This window comes from Lepisma saccharinum, chromosome 17 (genome assembly GCF_977018435.1).
Source record: "Lepisma saccharinum chromosome 17, izLepSacc3.1, whole genome shotgun sequence".
Classification (NCBI taxonomy): Eukaryota; Metazoa; Arthropoda; class Insecta; order Zygentoma; family Lepismatidae; genus Lepisma; species Lepisma saccharinum.
Window position 1 is genome coordinate 16,285,633 of NC_139245.1, and position 24,205 is coordinate 16,309,837.

At 38.6% G+C, this 24,205-nt stretch overlaps 1 protein-coding gene across 2 annotated transcripts in view; it reads left to right on the forward strand.

Annotated features, from left to right (window-relative positions):
* Window positions 1–24,205, forward strand: part of Ge-1 (Enhancer of mRNA-decapping protein 4 homolog Ge-1) — an 87,329-nt gene that overhangs the window by 39,599 nt on the left and 23,525 nt on the right. For both annotated transcript variants that reach the window (XM_083139014.1, XM_083139016.1), the window contains exons 10-14: window positions 4,456–4,617; window positions 12,415–12,653; window positions 16,768–16,905; window positions 19,293–19,434; window positions 23,282–23,342. In XM_083139014.1, the coding sequence (XP_082995140.1) occupies window positions 4,456–4,617; window positions 12,415–12,653; window positions 16,768–16,905; window positions 19,293–19,434; window positions 23,282–23,342 (742 nt within the window). The remainder of the gene's footprint in view (window positions 1–4,455; window positions 4,618–12,414; window positions 12,654–16,767; window positions 16,906–19,292; window positions 19,435–23,281; window positions 23,343–24,205) is intronic.

Sequence of the window (24,205 nt, forward strand, 5' to 3'; positions counted from 1 at the left end):
ACTGACATCATACACAAGGAAGTGGTTAGCATCACGAGGGGGAAAAATCTAGCTCCAAATTTGACCCTTTTTTTTTGTAGACAGGCCATGCATGGTTACCAGTAAATACAAAGCACTTTGATTGATTTGGTTTATCAGTTTTCCTATTAATATACACAGTGTACACAAAGAGTTCGACACATTTCAATTATTAATAAATTTGAAACTAATCCTCATTAGTTTCTAGTTTATTAATAATTTAAATGTGTCTGATACTTTGTGTACACCCTGTATGTTCTATTATTTTCTCCTGCATGTTTTTACTTGGATGAATGTGTAAGTGAAGAGAAGAGATAATTAAGAAAAATGCCCATGACTAGAATTCTCTGTTGAACGTGCGTGACATTCAGGTATAATGTGCCTGTTCATTAAAGTGACTTCTAAAAAGAGAAAGTCATAATCTTGTTAAACTCCTGGACATGCCAGGGGACACTCATGTCTAGAATGTGGGAGGGAAGGGTCAGTAACTTTCCTTTACTCTCACTTTTAATTTGCACCCTGTATGAACTTGCTATGTATTTTCTGAAGGTCAGCCAATCTAATAGGGGTAATCAGCCATTTTTTACAGTGTGCTTTTTACTTTTAATTTTAAATCTTTAAATCAGTAATCAGTAAGGAGAGCAATATGGATATGCATATTTTGATAAGTTTATTTTTATTAAAGCATTGTTCATTTCTTTCAATGCAAATTAAATAGGTAATAAAATACCAGCTCTTAATTTCTTATAAAATCATAGCTGTACTTTATACCTGAAATAAGTCATATTGTGGTGGTGGTTAATGTGTGCCTGCATGACATGATGTTATGCACATATCTACCTTTTACTATTTATGAGGATTGAGTTGGTACTGGATAGATGGGAATACTCTTACACACAAAATAGCATGTCAGTCTAAAGGTAAATAAATGGTAAAGGTACCCATGTGTGTGTGTGCATACATGCCATGGAGGCATATGGGCTGATGTGGAGGTATAGAGCTCCACATATTCTTGATCTAGGCCATAGTTGGGATGATGTGATCAGCATCACACCTGACTGCTTTTACCCCCCAGGTACCCATTTACGAGGCTGGGTGGGCCTCAGTGCATGTCAATCTATCAGTTTTATTTTTAAATATTCATAATTGTACGTGACAATCAATAATACAGGGTGAGGCAAAAAGATGTTAACAATAAATGGGTGTTTAATCACTTTCAATAACAAGCAGGGATTTGGTTACAGGGTTTCAATTTGGCACCCATCCCTATCAATGTACTCATTGAGTCTGTTCATTGTTGTTTGTAAGGCCCTCTTGGCCATTTGGGCAGGAATTTCAGCGATGACATGAGTGATGCGGTGTTTCAGGTCATCTAGGTTGTGAGGTTTGCTGGCGTAGACCCGTTCCTTGACCATGCCCCACAGCCAAAAATCGCATGGCGTCAGGTCGGGTGAACGTGCTGGCCATGGGAGAGGACCACCTCTACCAATCCAGCGTTTACCGAACGTGTCGTTCAGGTAATCCTGAACCAGCAGACTGTAATGGTCAGGGGAGCCGTCTTGCTGAAAGTACCCTCGCTGGAGAATGGCAAGTGGTACGTTCTCCTCCATGAACGTGCTGAGCATGGCAAGGTAATTCTCACCCCTGACGGTCTGTTCTTAAAAAAAGAACGGTCCAATCACTCCAAATTTGCTCATGGAAACGTTCACCTTAGGGGAATCCCGCATGTGCTCTCGAACTTCCTTCGGGTGCTCAGTCGCCCATATGATACAGTTGTGCTTGTTCACACGACCGCTGATGTGGAATGTTGCTTCATCAGAAAACATGAACAGAATGTCAGGCTCAATGTTCACCATTTCCAAGAGAATTTCTGCAGCCTTCACACGTGCTTGCTTGTCCGCGTTTGTGAGCTGCTGCACAATCTGAAAGTGGTATGGCTTCATTCCTAAGTCACGATGCAAAATTCTAATCCGTGACCTTTGCGAAATGTTAGTTTCTAGAGAAAGTCTGCGCGTGGACTTGGTTGGACTGGCTAACATCGCTTCCTGGATGCAGATGATATTCTCTTCCGTTCAGGCAGATCTCTTTCTACCGCTGTTCACCTTGCAATCGTCTTGAACGGACCCCGTTCGGACAAACTTCTCGTAGATCCTACTAATTGTCAGGCGCGATGGTGCATCCCGTCCGGTCCAGGCCTTGAATTTTTCTTGTACGATGCGTGGGGACTGGAAGGCCTCCATCCAGGCAGCTTTCTTCCCTCGTTCCTCAATGGAATATCGGGCCGCCATGGTTTAATCTGCAAAAAACAAAAAAAAATTTAGTCTCCCATACAGTGTTAACATCTTTTTGCCTCACCCTGTATAATAGCTTACCTATGTGCAGTTTTGTGTTTCTGCATTGCACAATTGGATAGTTTTTCCGATTAATTTCGAAGGCTCACTGCCTTCATTCACTTAGGGTATGACATCTGGAGGGGAGATGTCGTATGCTTAGTGAATGAAGGCAGTGAGCATTCGAAATTAATCTGGAAAAAAACTATCCAATTGTACCTAGTCATATCATAAATACTGACACAACATTGAAAGTGAATTATGACGAAAGTGTTAAAGATACTTTAATGTCCTGATTGTATAGGTTACTTACAGGTCTAACGAACACATAACACCAATCATTTTTCAAAATGGCCAACTTTGGCCTTCACACAGGCCTGAAGTGTCTGCGGCCACTCATCTACAGCATTACGCACTGTCTCCGTAGGGAAAGTCGCCACTGCCTTCACCAGGGACCGTTTCAGACTGTCAATATTGGCATGCCTCCTCGTACAGACCATGCCCTCAAGCACTGACCACAATTTGTAGTCTAACGGGTTGAGGTCAGGGCTGCTAGCAGGCCAATCAGCTGGAGCAATGAAGTCCGGGACATTGCTCTTGAGCCACTCCTGGATAGAGTGTGCCTTATGGGCTTGTGCGGAATCCTGTTGGAAGGTCCAATGTTGGTTCCTGAACAAAGTGTCACTCAAAGGCTTCACAACAGAGTTCAACACAGTATTTTTCGTACACTCTGGCTGACGTTTTCACCCCTTTTCACAAAAATGCAGCTTGGTGGTGCCATCATATGCCACGCCCCACCAAACCATGACTGAGGCCGGATGATGAGGCTTTCTCCCGAGCTTCGTGGGATGTTGACGCATACACCCGGTCATTTTGGCGATTGAAAGTTTCCTCAATGTTGAATATCTTTTCATCTGTGAAAAGAATTTTCCTGTGGCCATTGTTGGCGTAACACTGCAGGAGGCATTTTGCTTTTATCACCCTCTGCTCTTTCAGACGTGCATTGAGGAAGTGACCTGTACTTCGCCGGTAAGCCTTCAACCCCAAGTCACTTCTTAACACACGAGACACTGACATTTTGGGAATGTTCAGCTCACGAGCAAGCACTGCCTGCTTTCGTACAGGATTTCTCCGAATACGGGCTGCCACTGCTTGCACTAACTTTTTGGTTCGTACGCTGCGTGGGCGGCCTTGCCTTGGGCGATCATCAACTGTCCCAGTCTCTGTGAATCGCTTGATGGTCCGATACACGAAAGATCTGCTGATATTCAACTTTTTAAGTGTTCTGAATATCATGGGGGCTGTTTGACCCACTTTATGAAGCGCTATTACTGCCACACGATTTTCGTAATCGCCCCACTCCATAGCTACACTTTTACGAACACACTTCCTCTATGACAGCTCAACTCGCAATGGCCCACTCCAGCCTCTTGCACAGGAAGGTTGGCCGCGAACTTGAAAACCGGTTGTACACACTGCCTCAAACTTTGTCAATATTTATGATACGACTAGGTACAATGCGGAAACACGGAACTTCATGTAGGTAATATAATAGCTGTCATTTAATTTAAAAAATCCATTTTTCATGCACTACTAGTGCAGAATTCATAAAAAATTGTGTATTTTTGCCCAACCGGTTCAAATCTGGGAACTTTTCTAATGTTGGAAGCAGCCCCGATGCCCAACCAGTGTCAAATGACATGGGTACCTGGGGGAAACCCTGGTGGTAAAGGCAGTCAGGGTCGTGATGCTGATCACATCACCCCCACTCATGACTGGATCAAGAAAGTGTGGGGCATTATCTCCACACCATCTATATGCCTTCATGGCGTGGTGCTAAACGCAGGGGAGCACTTTACCTTTTTTTACAGGATATTTAGACTTTACAGTAATGTATCACTTGGCATTTTGTTGACCTAAATTCAGGAAAAGTATTGACCGGTACTCCAATGTATACACTCTGGTACCGATACCTCGGATATTGAATAATACTGACACCTGTATTGTTTCAGCCACTTGTAAATAAATCACATCTAAGACTGTTACAAAATATTAATAAATTTGATATAATAGTGTTTTGATGACTGTCATATTTTCTTTCATACAGAGGATGCTGATGAGGATGGACAGCAGTACGTCCCAGCAGTTGTTGTGAGGATGTATCTGGTTCAGCCAAAATCTCTTCAAGAATGCCATATAGCTTTTCAGCCATCGTCATCTGTGCCAATAACCAGCAAGTCACTATCTTCTCTTTCACATGACTCTTTAGGTATGTACAAGTGTGATAGCAAATAGATTATAATTATATGCATATCATTGAAAATACACAGTGCGGCAATTTGAAATCGAGACTGATTTTTTCCCTAGGTAGGTGGTGCCACTGTGCAAGCATTCTGTGGTGCGAACAAGTGAGGGGTATCTCATGAACAGTTGACCTTGAGTGACATTGCCACATGTGGCATTGTCGATTGGGGGCACGTGTCGTGAAAGTGCATCTTCATTTCAACATGGATGGAACAAAGAGCAAACATCATGTTTTGTGTGCACCTGGGTAAAGCTGCTATGGAAACAATTCACATGTTGCAGCCAAGTGTATGGGGACAAGTGTTTAACCTGTATGCATGTATTTCAATGGCACAGGTGTTTCACATGAAGGATGGGAGTCAATTGAAGATAAGTTTCTGGGTGCAGCAAGGATGGTGAGAACACTGGAATTGGTTGAGAAAATGAGGAAATCATTCCTAAAGACGAAATTACAAACAGACTCTTACTGCTGTATTTTATCTTGAGGTTATGAAATGTTTGATGCAAAGAATAACACGTGTGATGTCTGAGTATCGGGATGATGGCAACTAATGTCTGCTTCATGACAATGCCCCAAGTCACAAGGCTGTGATTGAGATGGACTTTTTGACCCAAAAGGGAATCAGTATATTTTTGCATCCTGCCTATTCACCAGATCTGGTCCCATGTGATTATTTTCTATTTCCTAAACTAAAATTTGCACTCAAAGGTTCGTACTTTAATGACGTACCGACCATCAAGAGGGCTATGACAAGGATTTTAAACAGCATTGCACAAAACAAATTCCAGCAATTCTTCCATGCACTGGTAGGCAGGGTGCAATGATGTGTGGATGCAGGAGGGCCCTACTTTAAATGATCCCAGGTAAGTAACTTTCTATGAACACTTGTTTAGTTTTTACAGCACCAGTCTCGATTTAAAATTGCCGCACTGTGTATAAGGTGTACGAGATGCCAAAAAGCAAGAATGAAAAGCACTACAGAAAACCACTAGTTAACGATTAACTGTAATGGGTAAGCCCAGTATATTGAGATGAAAGAAAAATATTTCCATGCTCCTTTCAATTTAGAATCTATTACAAGGTGAGGCATAAATTTGTAGGCTCACGAACAGTTTTCTTGTACAGCATGCACTTTGTTCAAAATAGCCAGCTTTCCAGTATGACAGCCTATTACTGTCAAAAGCGGCGGGATTTGGATTTGTCTCTACCTTGTTCTTAGCTGCAAGTTTTTTGCTCCCAGAGTGTCTCTGCTTTCGAGGCACGAGGGGATGCTGAAAGTTTGTAACCAGACGTAGAAAGAATGCACTTGGAATGATGAAACTTCATAGTTACTCAACATACTTCCCTTGAAGCTCAATGCATTTTTGGCCCAGTGCTCCCAACTTTTACAAACCACTTAAAATAAATTCTGCACTTTGCTCCTCGCACCAATGCTCTGTGGCAGTAATCACCTCCTGATCTGAGCCAAATGGCATCTCTTCAGGTGTTTTTTGAGCTGAAGAAACAGAAAGGAGTCTGATGGAGCCAGATCGGGGAATAGGGTGAATCAAGACACTGAAAGCCCAGGTCTTGCAATTTGGGCTGTGTTGCTGCTGTTTGATGGGCAGGGGCATTGTCTTGCAATTTCGCTTGCTGAGCTGACATGGTCACTTAATAAACCTGAAACAACAAGAAAGCCTGTCAATTATGCAATGCCTTTTGGTAAGAATATGTACTTTCAAGACATAATGTGACCTTCCTCTAAACAGTTTGGGAAGTCTACAAACTTTTCAGCATCCCCTCGTATGTAAAGTCATTATCCTACTGGATCGTATACACCTGTAGGAGAATTTGAGATGGGTTTGAGTGTGTTCATAAAAGAAGTAATGATTCAAGTGACGGATGTGAATAAAATTAATTTGTTCTTTTCGTTCTGTTTACCTATCAAATCACCAACATAAGAGGCACATAATCACATAATTTCTCCTCTCACAATTGTTGTCTTCTGATACAATCTCCAATGTGCTGGGTGTGGCACAGATATGCGTTTCTGGTAGATACACTTTATGTGATTGTGACCAATTTACATTCCACTGTATTGTTTCGAGCCAGCTTATTCCCTAGTTCTCTCTTTCTAACAGCAACAATGATGATTATTATTTATGCAGTATTTCCAACTGCAGCATACAAAGATGTAACCACTTGCTGATAACTGATACAGCTTAATAATATATTTTTTTTATTTGATATATTTTATTTTACTTCGTGTTTTGTGCCTCTTGGCTAATTTGCGAAGATGGGGATGGGTGATGAAATGATGAAATTGATGAATGGACATTCACAAACAACCACGCCCGAGCGGGATTCGAACCCGGGACCCTTGGCATCGCAGCGCGATGTGCTAACCACTCAGCCACAGGGTCCGGCAGTTTAATAATAACATGTAAAATAATAATAATAATAATAATCTGCCAGAATATAAATACACATAAGACTGCTGATACACTCTATTAGGGCTGATCCAATTAGCCACTACCAGTATAATTAGTATCAGAAGTATTACCTGTGCACATTATACAGGGTGACTGGTAATTAGATGTATTCCCTGAAAGGGGTTAAAGTAGAGACAATTTGCAATAAATTTGACCATATGATACCCCATCCGAAAATTAGTAGTTTTCGAGATAATCGAATTTCTATTGTTTTTCTAAAAAATGACAATTTTCCACATAAAAAGATGAATTTAGAAAAACTGCTCATTGTATGGAACTTATTTCAGCGTTTTCTGATAGCTAACAAATAAGTGGTTCATTGAAAAAAAAAAGTTTTTCCCAAATAACAATCACATGTAAGTAACGGGTGGGTCTAAACTTACAAGTGATGATAAAAAAATGCACTCTTAGTTTACTTGGCAACGTATTAATAACAAAAATGGTATGACACGAAGCGTACAAATTACTTAAATTACTTCCTTGTGACATCTGCTATCCAACAAGGTACAAATGTTGCTAACATTCACATTTGTGTACAAGAAATAATACTTCATTCATCTTCATGTGAATGGAATCAATGAACATACGATTAAAGAACATTACACGTCTTGCTCAAAGTGGGCACCTCCATTACGAATGCAGGCACACAGGTTTTTACGGACATTTGTTCTCTTAACTCGTGAAGTGATGGTGTCCTTGATGTGTTGACCAGCTGTTAAGATCCTCTCCCTGAGCTCTTCTTGCGAGTTTACCGGTGTCTTGTCATGTGGCTCCAAATGTAAAAGTAGTAAGGCGTCAAATCGATCAGGGGATCGAGCTGGGCAGTCATCATGGTGATAAATCATGTCACATCTTGTAGCTAGAGGCACATCCTCCAACAACATTGCCATCCCGTTCCTTAAAAAATGTTCATAAGTGATGCCATTTAAGATTTGGGGCAGGAAAAATGGCTCGATCAAATGATTGTTGATGACGCCCATTCATACTTCTGCCTGGGCATGCGACAGTGGCTGGATGAAAACTACCCAAAGAAATTGATTGGCCGAAACTGCTCGATCCCCCGATTTGACGCCTTGCGACTTTTACATTTGGAGCCACATGACAAGACACCGGTAAACTCGCAAGAAGAGCTCAGGGAGAGGATCTTAGCAGCTGGTCAACACATCAAGGACACCATCACTTCACGAGTTAAGAATACAAATGTCCGTAAAAACCTGTGTGCCTGCATTCGTAACGGAGGTGCCCACTTTGAGCAAGACGTGTAATATTCTTTAATTGTATTGTTCATTGATTCCATTCACATGAAGATGAATGAAGTATTATTTCTTGTACACAAATGTGAATGTTAGCAACATTTGTACCTTGTTGGATAGCAGATGACACAAGGAAATAATTTAAGTAATTTGTACGCTTCGTGTCATACCATTTTTGTTATTAATACGTTGCCAAGTAAACTAAGAGTGCATTTTTTTATCATCACTTGTAAGTTTAGACCCACCCGTTACTTACATGTGATTGTTATTTGGGAAAAACGTTTTTTTTTTTCAATGAACCACTTATTTGTAGCTATCAGAAAACGCTGAAATAAGTTCCATACAATGAGCAGTTTTTTCTAAATTCATCTTTTTATCTGGAAAATTGTAACTTTTTAAAGAAACAATAGAAATTTGATTATCTTGAAAACAACTAATTTTCGGACGTGGTATCATATGGTCAAATGTATTGCAAATTGTCTCTACTTTAACCCCTTTCAGGGAATACATCTAATTACAAGTCACCCTGTATATTTGGATGCCAACAAATACTTTCCGGTAGTCTTGATATGTTGCTAGGCCCACAGAATGTCATGTAACGCTGTTACATTATAATGCTGAATATTATGCAAGATGCACAGTTGTCATTAATTTTGCACTGTGGATATTTAAAATAAGGACTGACCAATATAAGATTTTATACCTTAAAATTTTAAAAATGCTAACTAAATGTCAGAATTTTGCATAAATTAACAAGTTTTGTGTGGATATCAGATTAGTAGTTTTACCAATACATCGATGACTCTACTGGCTGAAATTGATAAGAGTTCTGCTTAATTTATCCCATCCGTTATTTTACTATTCCTATTCTCTTGTAAATAAACTTTTACGGATATTCCAAACTATGACTTTGGTAGAGCAGATTGTGTAGTTCCAATTGAATTCTTGATATATATTAACATTTGTAAATATTCCAAACTACTTTACACTATAATGTTCAAGCATTGGTGGTGATGAGCAAGAGTATCACTGTAAATTGTTAGGTGACGTTAGGTTGTATTGTTTCATGTGGCTTTTTAATTGGAGGTCATTATATAGAATAATTTGAATGTGTAACTTCAGTGATAACAGAAATTATCTGCAAGTATGTATAGTAGAATTGCAATAGACCAATTAGCTACTTCAAAATTAATCTAATTTTACAATTGTTGCTCAGTACCAAAGAAACTTGTATTAAGTATGCAAAAGTATAACATATACTGGCTGTGGGGGAATGTGGAAAGGAATGTTCCAGTTGAGCAACTTTCTAATAATCTTGTGTCTGGAGGGGAGTGATTTTTGTGTATATATATCTTTCTGTTTTGTACCTTATTTCATTTGTATTTGGTACAGAGTCTGAAGAAGACCTTGCTAGAAGGTTGAAACGTAACGCGTAGTTTGTTTTACAATAAAGTAAATTCTGCCTTGGTCAGCATATTGAGTTTTTGGTTTTTTTACTTACACATGAATAAAATGTAGTAATGGAAACAGTCATCATTTTAGTTTGTAACAATTTACATGCGGTCTAAGGTGCTGTCCTTTTTGCTGCGGGATGGCATGGGTTTAAGTCTGCCTGGGTTCAATCTCTGGGTTTTCGGCCTGTGTATAGGACCGTTGGCAACCCACCATCGTGAGGAAATTGGGGAGCGTAAACTGAAACCTCCTGTAATGGCTGAGGGTTTGACGTGGTGACCTCACGTGACCCCATTACCGATTGAAGAACTCCACATCTCTAGGATCGTGAGGGTGAGACCGGCAGTTGGGAGATAGGCCGAGGCTCTTCCATGGCTGTCGTGCCATGGATTATTTTATATATTTAGACATTCGAAAAAAGAATAGAATAAATAGTTTTTCTTGTATGTACGTATTGCTTGCATTCTAGAATTATTTCTCTTGTAGTGTACGGTTATTACAAGCATAAAAACACAGTTTTTCGTTGTGACGTTTCAGCAGAACACACGCTCCCTTCATCAGACATTTATTTTTAGTTTGACTAAAGATAAGTTACAACGAAAAACTGTGTTTTTATGCTTGTAATAACCGTAGACTAAAAGAGAAATAATGGAAGAAATAGGCCAATAGAAAGGAAAAGGAATGAGAGAAATGAAGAGAATGGCAAAGGAACAGGAGAGATGGAAGGAGTGGATAGAGGCAACCCCGACACTATAAGGCAAAATGGAAAAGCGGAAGATGAGTATTATACAAGGTTCATTCAATATATAACCGGAAATATGTTGTAACAAGTATTTATTACAAGCTCCAAAAGAAATACAGTACTATGTTTCAACATAGTCCCCCTCCCCCTCAATGCACCTACGCCAGCGCTTGATAAGGACACTCTTTCCACACGGAAAAACATCTTTTGGACATGTGCGGAACCACTCATGCACCGCTGACTGGACTTAGTCATTATTCTGGAACTTCAAGCCACTTAGTCCATCTTTCTGGGCCAAAGGTGTGGAAATCAGAAGGTTCGAGATCGGGCAAAAAGGGGGGTGGGGTAACTCAAACTTTAGGTCCTCGGTGGTAGACAATGTGACACTGGCGGTGTGTGGTCTCGCATTGTCATGGAGCAAAAGCACACCAGACCACATCGTCTCTGCAGAATGGCTGGTTTCAGTTTTTCACGCAAACGGTTGGAGTAGGTGGTACTGGTTACATTGTGCCTCTGGGCATGTAATGTTCAAGAATTGGCCTCTTGTGGTCCCAAAACAAAGTTAACGTGACCTTTCCAGCACTCGGTTGAGCACGGTCTGGGAGACAAAGGATGTTGCCAATCCATTGTTGTCCTGTCACGTTCAGGTTCATAATAGCGCAAAAGCTCCCTGCACACATCAACATGTCTCTTCTTCATTTCCAGTGTCAAACGTTTTGGAACCCACCTTGCACACACTTTCTTGAACCTCAGTATGTCATGACTGATATGGTGGTCTAATCCCACGCTTATTTCCATCTGGGAAGCAATTTCACTGACAGAGTATGGCAGTTCTCCCGTATCGAGTCCTTTACTTGAGCAGTGTTGCTTTCCGTGACTGCAGTGACAGAGCGACCTGGACGCGGAGAATCTTCAACACTGGTTATGCCCTGTTTGAACTTCTCAGCCCACTCGTACACTTGTGATCGACTCATACAGTTGTCACCGTACTGAACTGTCATGCGGCGATCAATTTCTATGGCTTTCACGCCTTCACTCAACAAAAATCTCACGACACTTCGCTGGTCCAGCTTGGAGCACTCCTGTAAGGGTGCTGCCATCTTGTATAACTGTTTCCCAGCATCCCATGCGTGAGGCAGGCGTGCCAGCCCCAGCTATGAATAGCTTGCAGATGCCTTCACAAAATAGCAAACATAACAATCACGGTCTTATATTAGATTTTTTATACTACTTTTCCGGTTATTTATTGAATGCACCTTGTGCCTTATTAAAGCCATGCATATTTCTTTTTTTGGCAGATACAAGATATGTGAAATAACATGCTGTAATGTTCATTTTTCATGTTTTTGAAAGGTGCGAGGTGCATTTTCCTCCCATCTTTTGACACAAAATGGTGCAAATTGCAAAATTTAGAGTTTATTTTCTGACACTACACTTTCTGAATTCAGATTTATCCTGTAGTTCAAAGAATATTTATTCTGCTGTAAATATTTAAAAATAAGACTCCTTTACACAGGAATAAATTTAATAATCTCGTAACTACATAAATGTGATACTGTATTAAAAGAGAAATGTTTTATTTTGTGTAATAAGTATAGTTTTTAAATCAAATTTAGGGTTTTATTCACCATTTTAACACCGAAATGTCATTTTATATACCACTTTTGATCACGAAATATGCTTAGTTTGCGTACCGAAATCTTGATTTTTTTATTCACCATAAACGTTTGGCTCTAAGTGTTAGATGATTTCCCCTTATTTGTAAAATCAACTTTCTTTATTGTGAATTCTATAAATACGATGATGGGCATAATGGACATTATATATGTTTTTCAATAAATAGTTTTCAGAGAAGGATTTTCTGATCTCTCCACAAGCATGGCTGGTGGATCTGTCTCGGACCTGGATAATTCTATGCCTGATCTACCTGCCAATCACTTGTCAGAACAACCTCCAGCAAATCGGAATTCCCAACAGCAGCAGCAACAGTCATCTCAGCTGAATCTTATGACCCCTGATGCATTCAGTTCACCAGCTAAGAAAGATAGCCCCGTGGAAAGGAGTCCACAGTCACTGAGCCAGGTAAGTGTGACTGCATCTTACTTACGCTACTGTTTCCTCATTGGCACATGTTCAGTGAATTTGCAACAATTGTGAAAATATTTTGCAGGAATAACAAAATTTTAGGGTAGTACCAGTTCAGGGTGTCTACCAGTGAAGACTGTCAATAAAAAATAAAGAAATCAACAGGGAAGTTAAAAAGGTCAATAAAAAGTCAAGAAATTATGTTTGTGGTCAAGAATTTTTGCTCTTTCTTTTTACTGTATAAAAAAGGTAAAAAAAGGTAAAGTGTTCCCCTGTGCTTAGCACCACGCCATGAAGGCGTATAGGGGGTGTAGGGGTAACGCCCCACACTTTCTTGATCCGGTCGTGAGTGGGGGTGATGTGATCAGCACCACGCCCCTGACTGCCTTTACCCCCCATGTTCCATATGTTAGCTATATACCTGCACTTGGATTTGATAAAATTGAATATTTGGAAATTTTAAACTTTATTGAGTTGTGGTTAAGATTTGTTCAATTTGTTTCTTAAGAATTATGACGGGCATACTATAATGTTTCTTAAGAATTACGACAGGCGTACTACGAGGGTCACTATTTATATTTTGAGCCTTGGCAACACTGATTGAAGTTAGGCGCGATTTGACGTTTGCACGGAATCGTCTGGCATTATTGACCATAACGTACTTCAAATGTTTTGTCAATAGCTTCATTTGTGTTGTTTATGTTGCCTTGGAGATTGCGCGACAACAATAAAATGGAATTAACTCATGAACATTTTTGTGCGATGATTTTTTACGATTTTTGATGAGGATTATCAAGACAAGAGTGCATCGATCAACTTACTTCCACATTTGGCAATGAAGCCCCATCCTTTGCCACTGTGAAACGCTGCTATAACGAATTTAATCGTGACCGCCATTCGCTCACCTACGAGATTCGCGAAGGTCGTCCAAAATCAGTTGTTGTTCAAGAAAAACATTGATGCTGTGCAAAACCTAATACTGCAAGATCGTCATGTGACATACTGTGAGATTGAGGCAACCATAGGCATTAGTTCCACCAGCATATATAAAATATTACATGATCATTTAGCTGTGAGAAAGGTATGTTCTCGTTGGATCCCACACAATTTGACAAAAACTCAAAAAGACGCTCACGTCAATTGGTGCAAACAAATGCTCAATAAATACAATTGTGGTGCTTCATAAGACGTATATAAGATTGTAACAGGTGACGAGTCATGGATATATGCATATGAGCCGGAACGTAAACAGCAGTCGACTGTATGGGTGTTTCAAGATGAACCCAATCCAACAAAAGTTGTTCGCGTTCGAAGCACATCGAAACAAATGGTCGCCTGTTTTTTCTGGAAAACTGGTCATGTGGCAACTGTGCCTTTAGAGGAACGTAGAACGGTCAACTCTGAATGGTACACAACAATTTGTTTGCCAGAGGTCTTGGGTTAAATACGGAAAACAAACAAACGCCGTCGGATCATTCTTCATCAACACAATGCCAGCTGTCACACATCTCGTCTAACAACCGACTTTATGAACAGTCAAAAAATCGAATTGATGGGTCATCTGCCGTACAGTCCTGATTTGGCACCCAATGACTACTTCTTGTTCCCGAATGTCAAGAATAAATTGCGTGGACAACGATTTTCGTCGGCGGAAGACGCCGTTGATGCGTTCAAAAACCATATTATGGAGGTGTCTCAAGAAGATTGGAAAAACTGCTTTGACAAATGGTTCGAACGAATGCAAAAGTGTATTGACCATAAAGGAGAATACTTCGAAAAACAATAAAGCAGTTTTCAATGCCAAATTCCTGTTTTTTCATTGTTAGGCTCAAAATATAAATAGTGACCCTCGTATAATGATTTACACTTTATTTTTTATCAGGTCCCATGGTCCACCATTCGAGAAGTGAGGACTCGCATATGAAGCTACGAGTGTAGTCTACCGATTGCAGGCAGCAGTGCCCAAAAAGGATTCCCGGTGTTCACACAGCAAGGTGTTCCGTACATCATTGTCAGCGGACTATTGGACAACATGGAAAGCAATTATAATGGTCAGCGTTGGACAAGTTCGTTTCTATGGAGAGAGGGTGTGACCACAGCAGAGATTTACAGCAGTATGTGGTGAACCTGCACCTTCACGGTAAACTGTTTACAATTGGGTGGAAGGCTGTAAAACAGGATGCACGTCAACAGAAAAGGAGACAAGTTCTGTAAGGAAAGTGACTGTGACAACACCAAAAAACATTACACAGGTTTACCAAGTCATTCTTGAGAACAGGTGCATCATGTTTTGTGAAATGGAGGTAACCACGGGCCTGTCCAGAAACACCCTGCAGCGAATCGTGCATGATCACCTTAATATGGGGAAAGTGTTCGCCAGATGGGTTCAGAAAAAACGACCAGGAAAATGGGCAAAAAGAGTGCTCCTGCAACATGACTACGCATGCTCCCACACCAGTCGGGAATGAACCACGGCCATTGCTGAAATGGGGTTTGAGGTCCTGCCACACCCCGCGTACTCTAGTCTGTAATTCTCTGCTGTGATCACACCCTTTCTTCATAGAAACCAACTTGTCCAACTCTGACCATTATAATAGTTTTCCACGTTGTCCAATAATCTGCTGACAATGATGTATGGAACGTGCTGCTGTGTGAACACCGGGAATCCTTTTTGGGCACTGATTCCTGCAATCTGTAGACTAGACTCGTAGCTTCATATGCCAGTCCTCACTTCTCGAATGGTGGACCATGGGACCTGAAGAAAAAAAAAAGTGTAAATCATTATAGTACGCCCCTCGTACATTCTTGAATCCATGGAGTTTTGTAAAAATATTAAATAAAGTAATGAGGCCATTCCCCATCCAAAATGAAGTCTGAAGCATTAATTTTTATGTGCATTAATAATTAAAGCAAGTCTAAATTTCTTGTTAAAGTACAGCTTTTTTCAGTTTTCATCTTAACCGGCCTTGTAGTTATTTTCATTTTCATTTTTAGATATTTTTATTAAATAAAAATATATATTTTGTTAATTTTCAACTATACCTAAGTAGGGGGCAATTAAATAAATGTTAAGAAAAAGATAGGAGAGGTCAAGAAAAAGTCAAGAATTTTGGATTTGTTATTTTTGTAGACACCCTGTAGTTGCTAGAAAATATATTTTTTCTAAATGTACATTTTTTTAAAAAGAAGCATTTGTTAATTATAATATTTTCTTGAAAGTCATGCATATGTATATTATATGAAACTCAGATAAATTAAATTTATAATGACTACAAGTGGGTTATTGTTATTTCTACAATGCCTGTAGCTGCATGAATAATTTACTGGTAAGATTTATTTATACCCTTCGAGATATGTGATATGTATATTTTGCCTTTGTAATAGTACTCTATCATAAATTTTGAGTAGAAGTTGCATTACTAAAAATACAAGCAGAAGAAATACAGTTGGACTAATATTATTCGGTACTCTATTGGTATCGGTTGATATATCCATATCTGTGAAATAACCAATAATTAAACTGATCCAATATCTTATAATTTAGTGCAATATTCTACCAATTTTGTTATTATCTTTATGGATATAAACATGTAATTTACATTCTCTACTTTTCATAAAAAAATAAATGTAAAAATATGCAGCTTCTTTTGCATCTTGTAATATACATTTATTAAAAAAGTTATTGAACTCTTCCGGTTGTTCAAGGACCATTTGAAATTTTATAATGGATCGGTAGAATATATGTTTCAGTAATTTTTGTATCTATTGTTATCGGCCAATATTTCATATCAGTGCATTCCTAATTTTTAATGAACACTATTTTTTGGGGTGTTTAAGTTTGTTTTGGTGATAAAGATGGTGCAGCATATATAAACAGATTATTTTTGTATTTATTCTCTTTATCCTCGTACCTACTTCCCTTTCAGTGTACTGCTGCTCTCTGCATTCCTGTGTGTGTTTGTTAATGCTTGATTTATTCAGGATTACACCTGAAATGTGCATACAAGCGTAAGTGAATGTATTGAAGAGCTTGCAATAGCTGAAAGACAAGTGCAGTGCCCTTTTTTTGTGTGTTCTCCAGCAATGAAACTGGTGGTCTTTCTACCCTCAGGTGTCTCTCCAGCCATCAGATGTTCAAAACTTGTCTTCTCCTCACATACCAAGAATACTAGATACTTCATTGTCTTCATCACCAACATTGTTGCCAGCACGAGTTTCTTCCCCAGAGGACATGATTGCTCTTGGACAGGTTAGGTTTTAGTTAGCTTGCAGTCAATAAATAACCTGTTACTTTTATTTTTATGCTTCAGAAACATAATCATGGTAAATTGATATCGTTAGTACTAGTAGTTATTTAAATATTCAAGGAATGATGATAATGGTACATTAAGTAAGATTTCATTTTCACTACACAGTCAGCGCAACATGATGAAAATTGTTTAGAATATAATTTTTTATCCATTTATAATCATGTTCAAGTAGGGCCTCCCTGATGGTGTAATGTTAACCTTGTCGCCTTGTGATCAAGGAGTCCCGGGTTCGATACCCAGTGGAGGCACATGGCACAGTGGTTTCGTATCCCACTTTAAACTGTAGGTCCAGTCCCATCCCGATTAGCCTTTCTGTGCACAAAGTGGACTTAAAACCATAATTCAATCAACCATGTTCTAGTAATAATAAACTTTTTTTGGTGAAGAAAATTGAGGTCTCTATTTATAGGGATGAAAAGTCAGCTTCCAAATACTGATTAATAGTGTTTCTAGCAATCAGGGATTTTTTTGATTCTGCAAATTTTCAATCAAGGTGAAAAGTCCACATGAATTGAACTTTTGTATTTTTTCAGGTTCTAATAACTTTATAAAAATCAGATATGAGAAATCTGTTTTTTTTTAATAGTTCTTGCAAGAAACTGACGATATATTAGTTCAAGATATCCTCTAGAGGGGAAGGGGTTACTTCATTTTATACAGCCAAAAAAAGAAGTAATATGATGTGTCTGGAGTTATTTGCTATTTATGGATGTCAGGATTAAGGATGATCACTTTTTAACTTTTAATGGTGGCAACCAACTTGTAGCACACATTATCTTTTATTAATCTCAATGACTCAGATGGTGTGATTGTCTAATTTTTGGAGTGAACAAGGAATCTTTTTATATGTCCAATAGGGAGAGAGTCACCAACAGAAATTTACTCTTAGATTAATTGACAACATAAGCTAGTTAGTTTTTCTATGTCCTGGGAGGATCAAATCACACACTTAAGATGTATAAGGAAAATATAAAATTTTCACTTGAAACTTATACTTTTTAAAAATATTAAGTTTGTGTGTATACACAAATTTGAAGTTTACCAAAAAGTAGCAGAAAGTGAATTCTGATTGAGTTTATTTCCTAAAAGCATGCAATGAAAGAGGTAAGTGTAAATATTATTATTTATTTCCGGTTTTAAAATTTGAAGTAACTCAATCAAAACTTATATAAAAAATTGCAAACTTACATGAAAATTTAAAAATGCAGATTGTGGAAGTACTTGTGTTGATATATATATATATATATATGGATATGTTTGTGTATATGTATGTGTGTGTTCCGGCATAACTCGAACACCTGGAGCGATTTCAACCAAACTTGGTACACATATGACTTGCAATCTGGAAAGAAATACTGTGGGGGTAAGACACCTCTGGCACCCCTAAGGGTGGGGGTGGGAAGGGGTGACGTAAAAATAATCGAAAACGACCAATATAAGTGTGGAATCCATAGTTGTTGGGGTTGCTGAGATGAATAGTGATACTCCCAATGCCGTTCAACTCCAAGACACCCCTGGCACCCCTAGGGTGAGGGTGGGAAGGGGGTGACATGTAAAACGACTGATATTAGTGTGGAATCCATAGTTTTCGAGGTCGCTAAGATGAATAGTGGCACTTCCAATGCTTTTCAACTCCAAGACACCCCTGGCACTCCTAGGGGTGGGGGTGGGAAGAGGGTGACATGTAAAACTATCGATATTAGTGGGGAATCCATAGTTTTCGGGGCCGCTGAGATTAATAGTGGCACTCTCAATACTGTTCAACTCCAAGTTCATTTTACACTATAGTTAGAATTAATTATATTCCTGTCTAATAGAAGATTGGGATAAATAAATACCTGGGCAATGACACGCACTCAGCTAGTGTGTAATTAAACACTGCACATCTCACTTGTAAGTACTTAAAAACATTATTATATCACAAGTAAAAATTAATACCAGCAGAATAACATTATGCTATGAATTTGGATCAATTTGTGTTTATTAGGATGTACTGTTTCATTATTAGCTAAATTATAGTTACTGTTAACATGAAATGTGTGTGCTAGTGCCTTCTTGTCAAGGAGTCCTGGCTTTGATCTCCAATCAAGGCACATTGCACGGTGGTTCTTTTTCCATTTAAAACTGTAGAACTAGTCAGTTATCATATCTCATTATAAAGTGGACTTAAATTAACAAAAGCTCCATACATGCGATTGGAACGTCTTAATTTCAGTAGAAATTAAAGGTTGACTCAATATAAAGTATTCAGCACCTTTTCGTTTACTCAATGTGTTTTTAATTAGTATTTGAGAAAAGTGATGTGAAAACTAATTCTCTCTTTTAGGTTTCCAGCAGTTCCCCTTGCGATGATAAGCCACTTGCAACATCAGAATTGCAGGAACCTGTTGAAATCCAAAGGGAAGGGTTCGCAAGCGGCGGGAGTAGCCCAAGTAGGGAGGTTCAAGAAATACTCTCTGTGAAGACAGGTGAGCTTTATTCTATTTGATAAGTGATCAGCCCATTTGGATAAGAAAACAGAATAATAGCTAACGTATCTCTGAAACTAAATTAGTTTTGTTGGACACTGAATTTTCCATAGTGATATATTTTTTTATGTTGCATGCTTTGATGTAATCTAATTTGTAAGGAAAGTACAAAGTAATGAGAAGTGCAAATCTATTAAAGAATCAGTATAATCTGACTCAAGATACTGTCTTAAATATTCTGATGAAAAATACACTTTATTTGTGATGTAATAGGGACAGGAAAAATTAATCGGTAATGTATCAGGATCAGCCAAATTTATCAGTGTACCTGTAAAGTTACAGGTATTTCTTTTCCAATCTGTAAATAACCCCTAATTCATTTCAACATTTTGCCATTTTGTTATTATTTTCACTTTTATATTAGATCAATAGAATATCACATTGGTGTTGGCAAAATTTAGACATTGCACAATTGGTTATTTAATATTAACATTATAATTTAATAAGTTATACTCTGGGAGAAACTTCTTTGGTATTGACAGCCAGCTGGTGCCTGAAAGTCACGTCGGCAGATGAGCCAATGACGAATGAGCTTTGAGAAGGGATAGGGAGCGAGGGCAAAGCTGCGTTGCCGCTGTAAAATAAACATAGCCGCGTGCTTGTATCTCATCGAAGTTGATGTTGTGTTTCGTGTGAGTAAAAGTGTTTTTGTGCTTTCCTGAGCATTTTCATTCATTCCATCATGTCAGGAAGTGAAAGTAGATCGAAAGAACGAAGTCGTCGGAGGGCACACTAAATAATCAAGCACGGGAATTTGTGTGCTCAGTGTGCAAATTCTTCGAGAAAGGAAAGGAAAATGGTACACTTGTGTTTCCTGTGTCACAGGTGATTCACAAGACTGCGACAGCATTAAAAATCAGTAAGTCACTTATAGGAAAAGAGAAATTTCGTTTAGAGGAAGGAATTGAGGCTGGCCCATCAAAATTACGGAGACCAGGAAAGAAACATGTTGGGAAAAAACGTGTGACAGAATTGGACGATTTTCTGAGAGATGCTATTCGTCATCACATTTATTGTTGTTATAGTACAAAGGAGCATCCAAAACTTGCAAAACTGCTAATATCACTGCAGCAAGCCGATCTTTTTAAAGGAAGCAAATTTTCTCTTCGCAAAGTGTTGAAAGATTTCGGATTTTGTTACAGTCGTATGAATGGCTGCAAAGTTTTAATGGAGAAAAACAATATTCTTGCTTGGAGGTGCAGATTTTTGAGGAGTTTAAGTGGTGTGAATTTTGATAATATTGTATGGCTCGACGAAACATGGGTGAATGCAGGCCACACTTTTCCTAAAGGATGGACTGATGATACAGTACAAGGGACAATGGCAGTGCCGGTTGGGAAAGGTAGCAGACTGATTGTGCTACATGCTGGCACATCAAAGGGTTTCGTACCAAATTGCCTGCTAATGTTTGTCAAACAAAACCCTCGATTATCACGAAGAAATGAATCACGGCAAATTCAAACATTGGTTTGAAAATTCATTGTTACAGAATCTTTCAGAACCATCCTTGATTGTTATGGACAATGCCCCTTACCATTCAGTAATTGAAGATAAGGCACTGACTACAGCATCCAGAAAATCCGAAATAATTGAATGGTTGAACAGGCATAACATTCTCATTCATGTCGACATGAAAAAAGCAGAATTACTGGAACTTGTGGCAAGGCACACACCTCAATTTCCAAAGTAAGTTATTGATGAAATTGCCAGAAAGCGAGGCCATACAGTCATAAGACTATTGAAAGCGTCTGTGCACACATGAAGAGATATGTTGCAGAACAAAATAAATCATTTACAATCACGGAAGTACAGAAACTTTTGTTAGAAGCCATAGAACAAATTACAGCTGACAATTGGAAGAAAATTGTGGAGCAGACGGAAAAATCATTTAAGGAGGCAACAATAAATGAAGGAATCAATGAAGCTAACATTGAAGAATTTATAATTTCACTTAATAATTCGAGTGATAGTTCATTTGAAGGTTGATCCGTTAACAATAGTTCTGACTGTGAGAGTGACAGCGATATCAGTGGAGTTTTCAGCCTGTAAAGAGGATTACGAGCTTGGGGGACAACTAACTTGTAAGTAGATATTATAAATATTGTCTTATAGCTTTATATATATTATGTATTTTATTCTCTCTTACGCCCATTTGCACGCGTTCCGAACCCAGAGCCGCAATAAACTGTTCGTGCCCGCCTGCTATCCTATGTGGCAACGTCACAGCGTGTGATCGCGAAATGTCAATACCAAAGAAATTTCTCCCGGACTAATATTATAAACAGCACATTCCTTCTTGTTACAGGTGGAGACATTTTGCGAACTTGTCATTCATATCAGACCCAATGAAGTTTAAAGAAGAAATTGCACATTTTGTTTTTGTTCACTATATACTAATATGAACGGTATGTATGTACTTCAATGTACTGTTTCATCTTTTAGCTTCACTGACCTGATGATATTGGTGACAAGTTCTTGAATTATCTCCACCTGTAACCAGAAGAAATGTGATGGTTTCAAGAGCAAAATAATGAATAAAATGAATATATGTAATATTCATGACTATTGCAAAATCTTCTGATAGCGTAGTGGTCAATGTTGTTACTTTATAATCAAGATATCACAGGTTGAATTTCCACAGTTGGGATCTCTCAAAAATCTTCATGCATAACCCTTAGTTTCGAACAAAATTGACTTAGTTTTAAAGATACTATCTATCCTTAAAATTGCAATAAGTTTTTTTGTTTGTATTCTTTACAGGTATAAAGTGCATCATCATCATCATCATCCTTTGCCGTTCCTTCCTCTGGCTGGGTCGGCATAGAAGTCAAGCCTTTTCATTTTTTCCTGGTCTTCCACCATTCCTCTCTTTCTACAGTGTTCCAATCTTGTCCTCTTCTCCTAACACTCTCCACTCTTTCCACAGACATCTTGGTCTCCCCCTTGGCCTTATTCCCACTCCTTGTGCATTGTAAGCTCTTACTGGTAGTCTCTGCATCCATCCTCTTCATGTGTCCGAACCATCTCATCTGTGCCTGATCTATCTTGTCCTGAATATTCACCACACCCACTGTCTGTTGGATCTCCTCATTCCTTATTCTATCCCTTCTAGTCTTCCCCAATATACTCCACTGCTAGCAGCATTCTTTTTTTTCTCTGTCATTGTCCACGTCTCTGCTCCATACATAATTATTATTGGCACATAGTATGTGTTATATATTACCTTCTTGCATTTCATTGGTACACCCCTGTTCCATATTAATCTTCGAATGCTTTGAATATAGTCCACCACCCATTTGTCCTCTTCTGTTTACCTCCTCATCTCATCTTCCACTTCTCTCAATTATGCTTCCTATATATTTGAAGCTCTCCACTACCCTTAACTCTTCCGTGTCCATCTTTATTCTTGGTTCATTTCTGGCTCTGTTTCTTGTTATTAGCACCTCACTCTTTTCTGCACTGAATTTCATTCCTGCTCTTCTGATTTCCTCATTCCAACTATCAAGCTGTCTCTGTACATCTTCTTCCCTGTTCCCCCATATTACTAAGTCATCAACAAACAACAGGACCTTCATATCTTCCTCTCTTACCTTCTTCTCCACCTCTTCGTTAGTTGCATCCATTGTAATTATGAAGAGCAGTGGGGAAAGAGCACTTCCCTGTTTTGGTCGATTACTTATACTGAACCACTTGGCATAACCCTTAGTTTCGAACAAAATTGACTTAGTTTTAAAGATACTATCTATCCTTAATATTGCAAGATATATATATTTTTTTGTATTTACAGGTATAAAACGCAGCTACTTCAAAAGTGCAAAGCCAACTAGGGAAGAAATAATTGAACCAAGGTAAGCAATTACTTAATTATATTATTTTAATTATGTTAATGTATATTTTAAGAGGAAGAAAAGTACAACTTTAGCAAAGGTGTTTGCAAGAACTGTTAATCTTTGTGGAACTGCTAATTGGACTATTTACAATAGGACGGAAGGTTCCAGAATTCAGTTCCTAGCCTTGGAGTGGGTGTTTCTGTGTGAGATACCTTTAATCAATTTCACCTAATCATCATTCCTCATGATTAGCCTAAGGAAGCAAAATATGATGTAATGTAAGAAAATATAAATACTGCTGGTGTTATCCTGGACACAATGGTTCTCCTTTCCCCCTTTTTACTTGAGTCTTCTGCATTTTTTGGTGTCATTGGGAGCTTATTACGTACTATGCACTGGGTTGGTTTCAGGGGATCACATCTGTAATTCAATTGCCATTTATATATTCTAAAATATTTTGTTCTGTGTTTAATTGGTGGGTTGAATGCCAGATCATCGATACTGCATTCAACAGTATGATCTGTTCAAGGTTACTCTAACTCTGCTTTGAAGATTCTTCAGGGTTTCATGGATTAATACCTTAATGTGTTTTATGCATGTATAATGTATTTACCTTGGGATAGCGTTTATGTCCGTTGCGATGTCTTTGTGGGTGCACTTTTGTGATTTCCCCCCCAAAAATTGTCTTACTAGACAATGCAACTTTTTTTTTCCACAGTTGTTTTTTTTTCAGTAATCAGCAAAATCTGAAAGAAAAAACCCTTACATGATCATGTCTGTCTGTCTGTGTCAAATATCAGTGTCAGCAGTATAAAGATTGCAGTTGCATAATTACTGTTGGACAGGTTATGTTACAGCTAGTTTACCCTTACGGAACATTC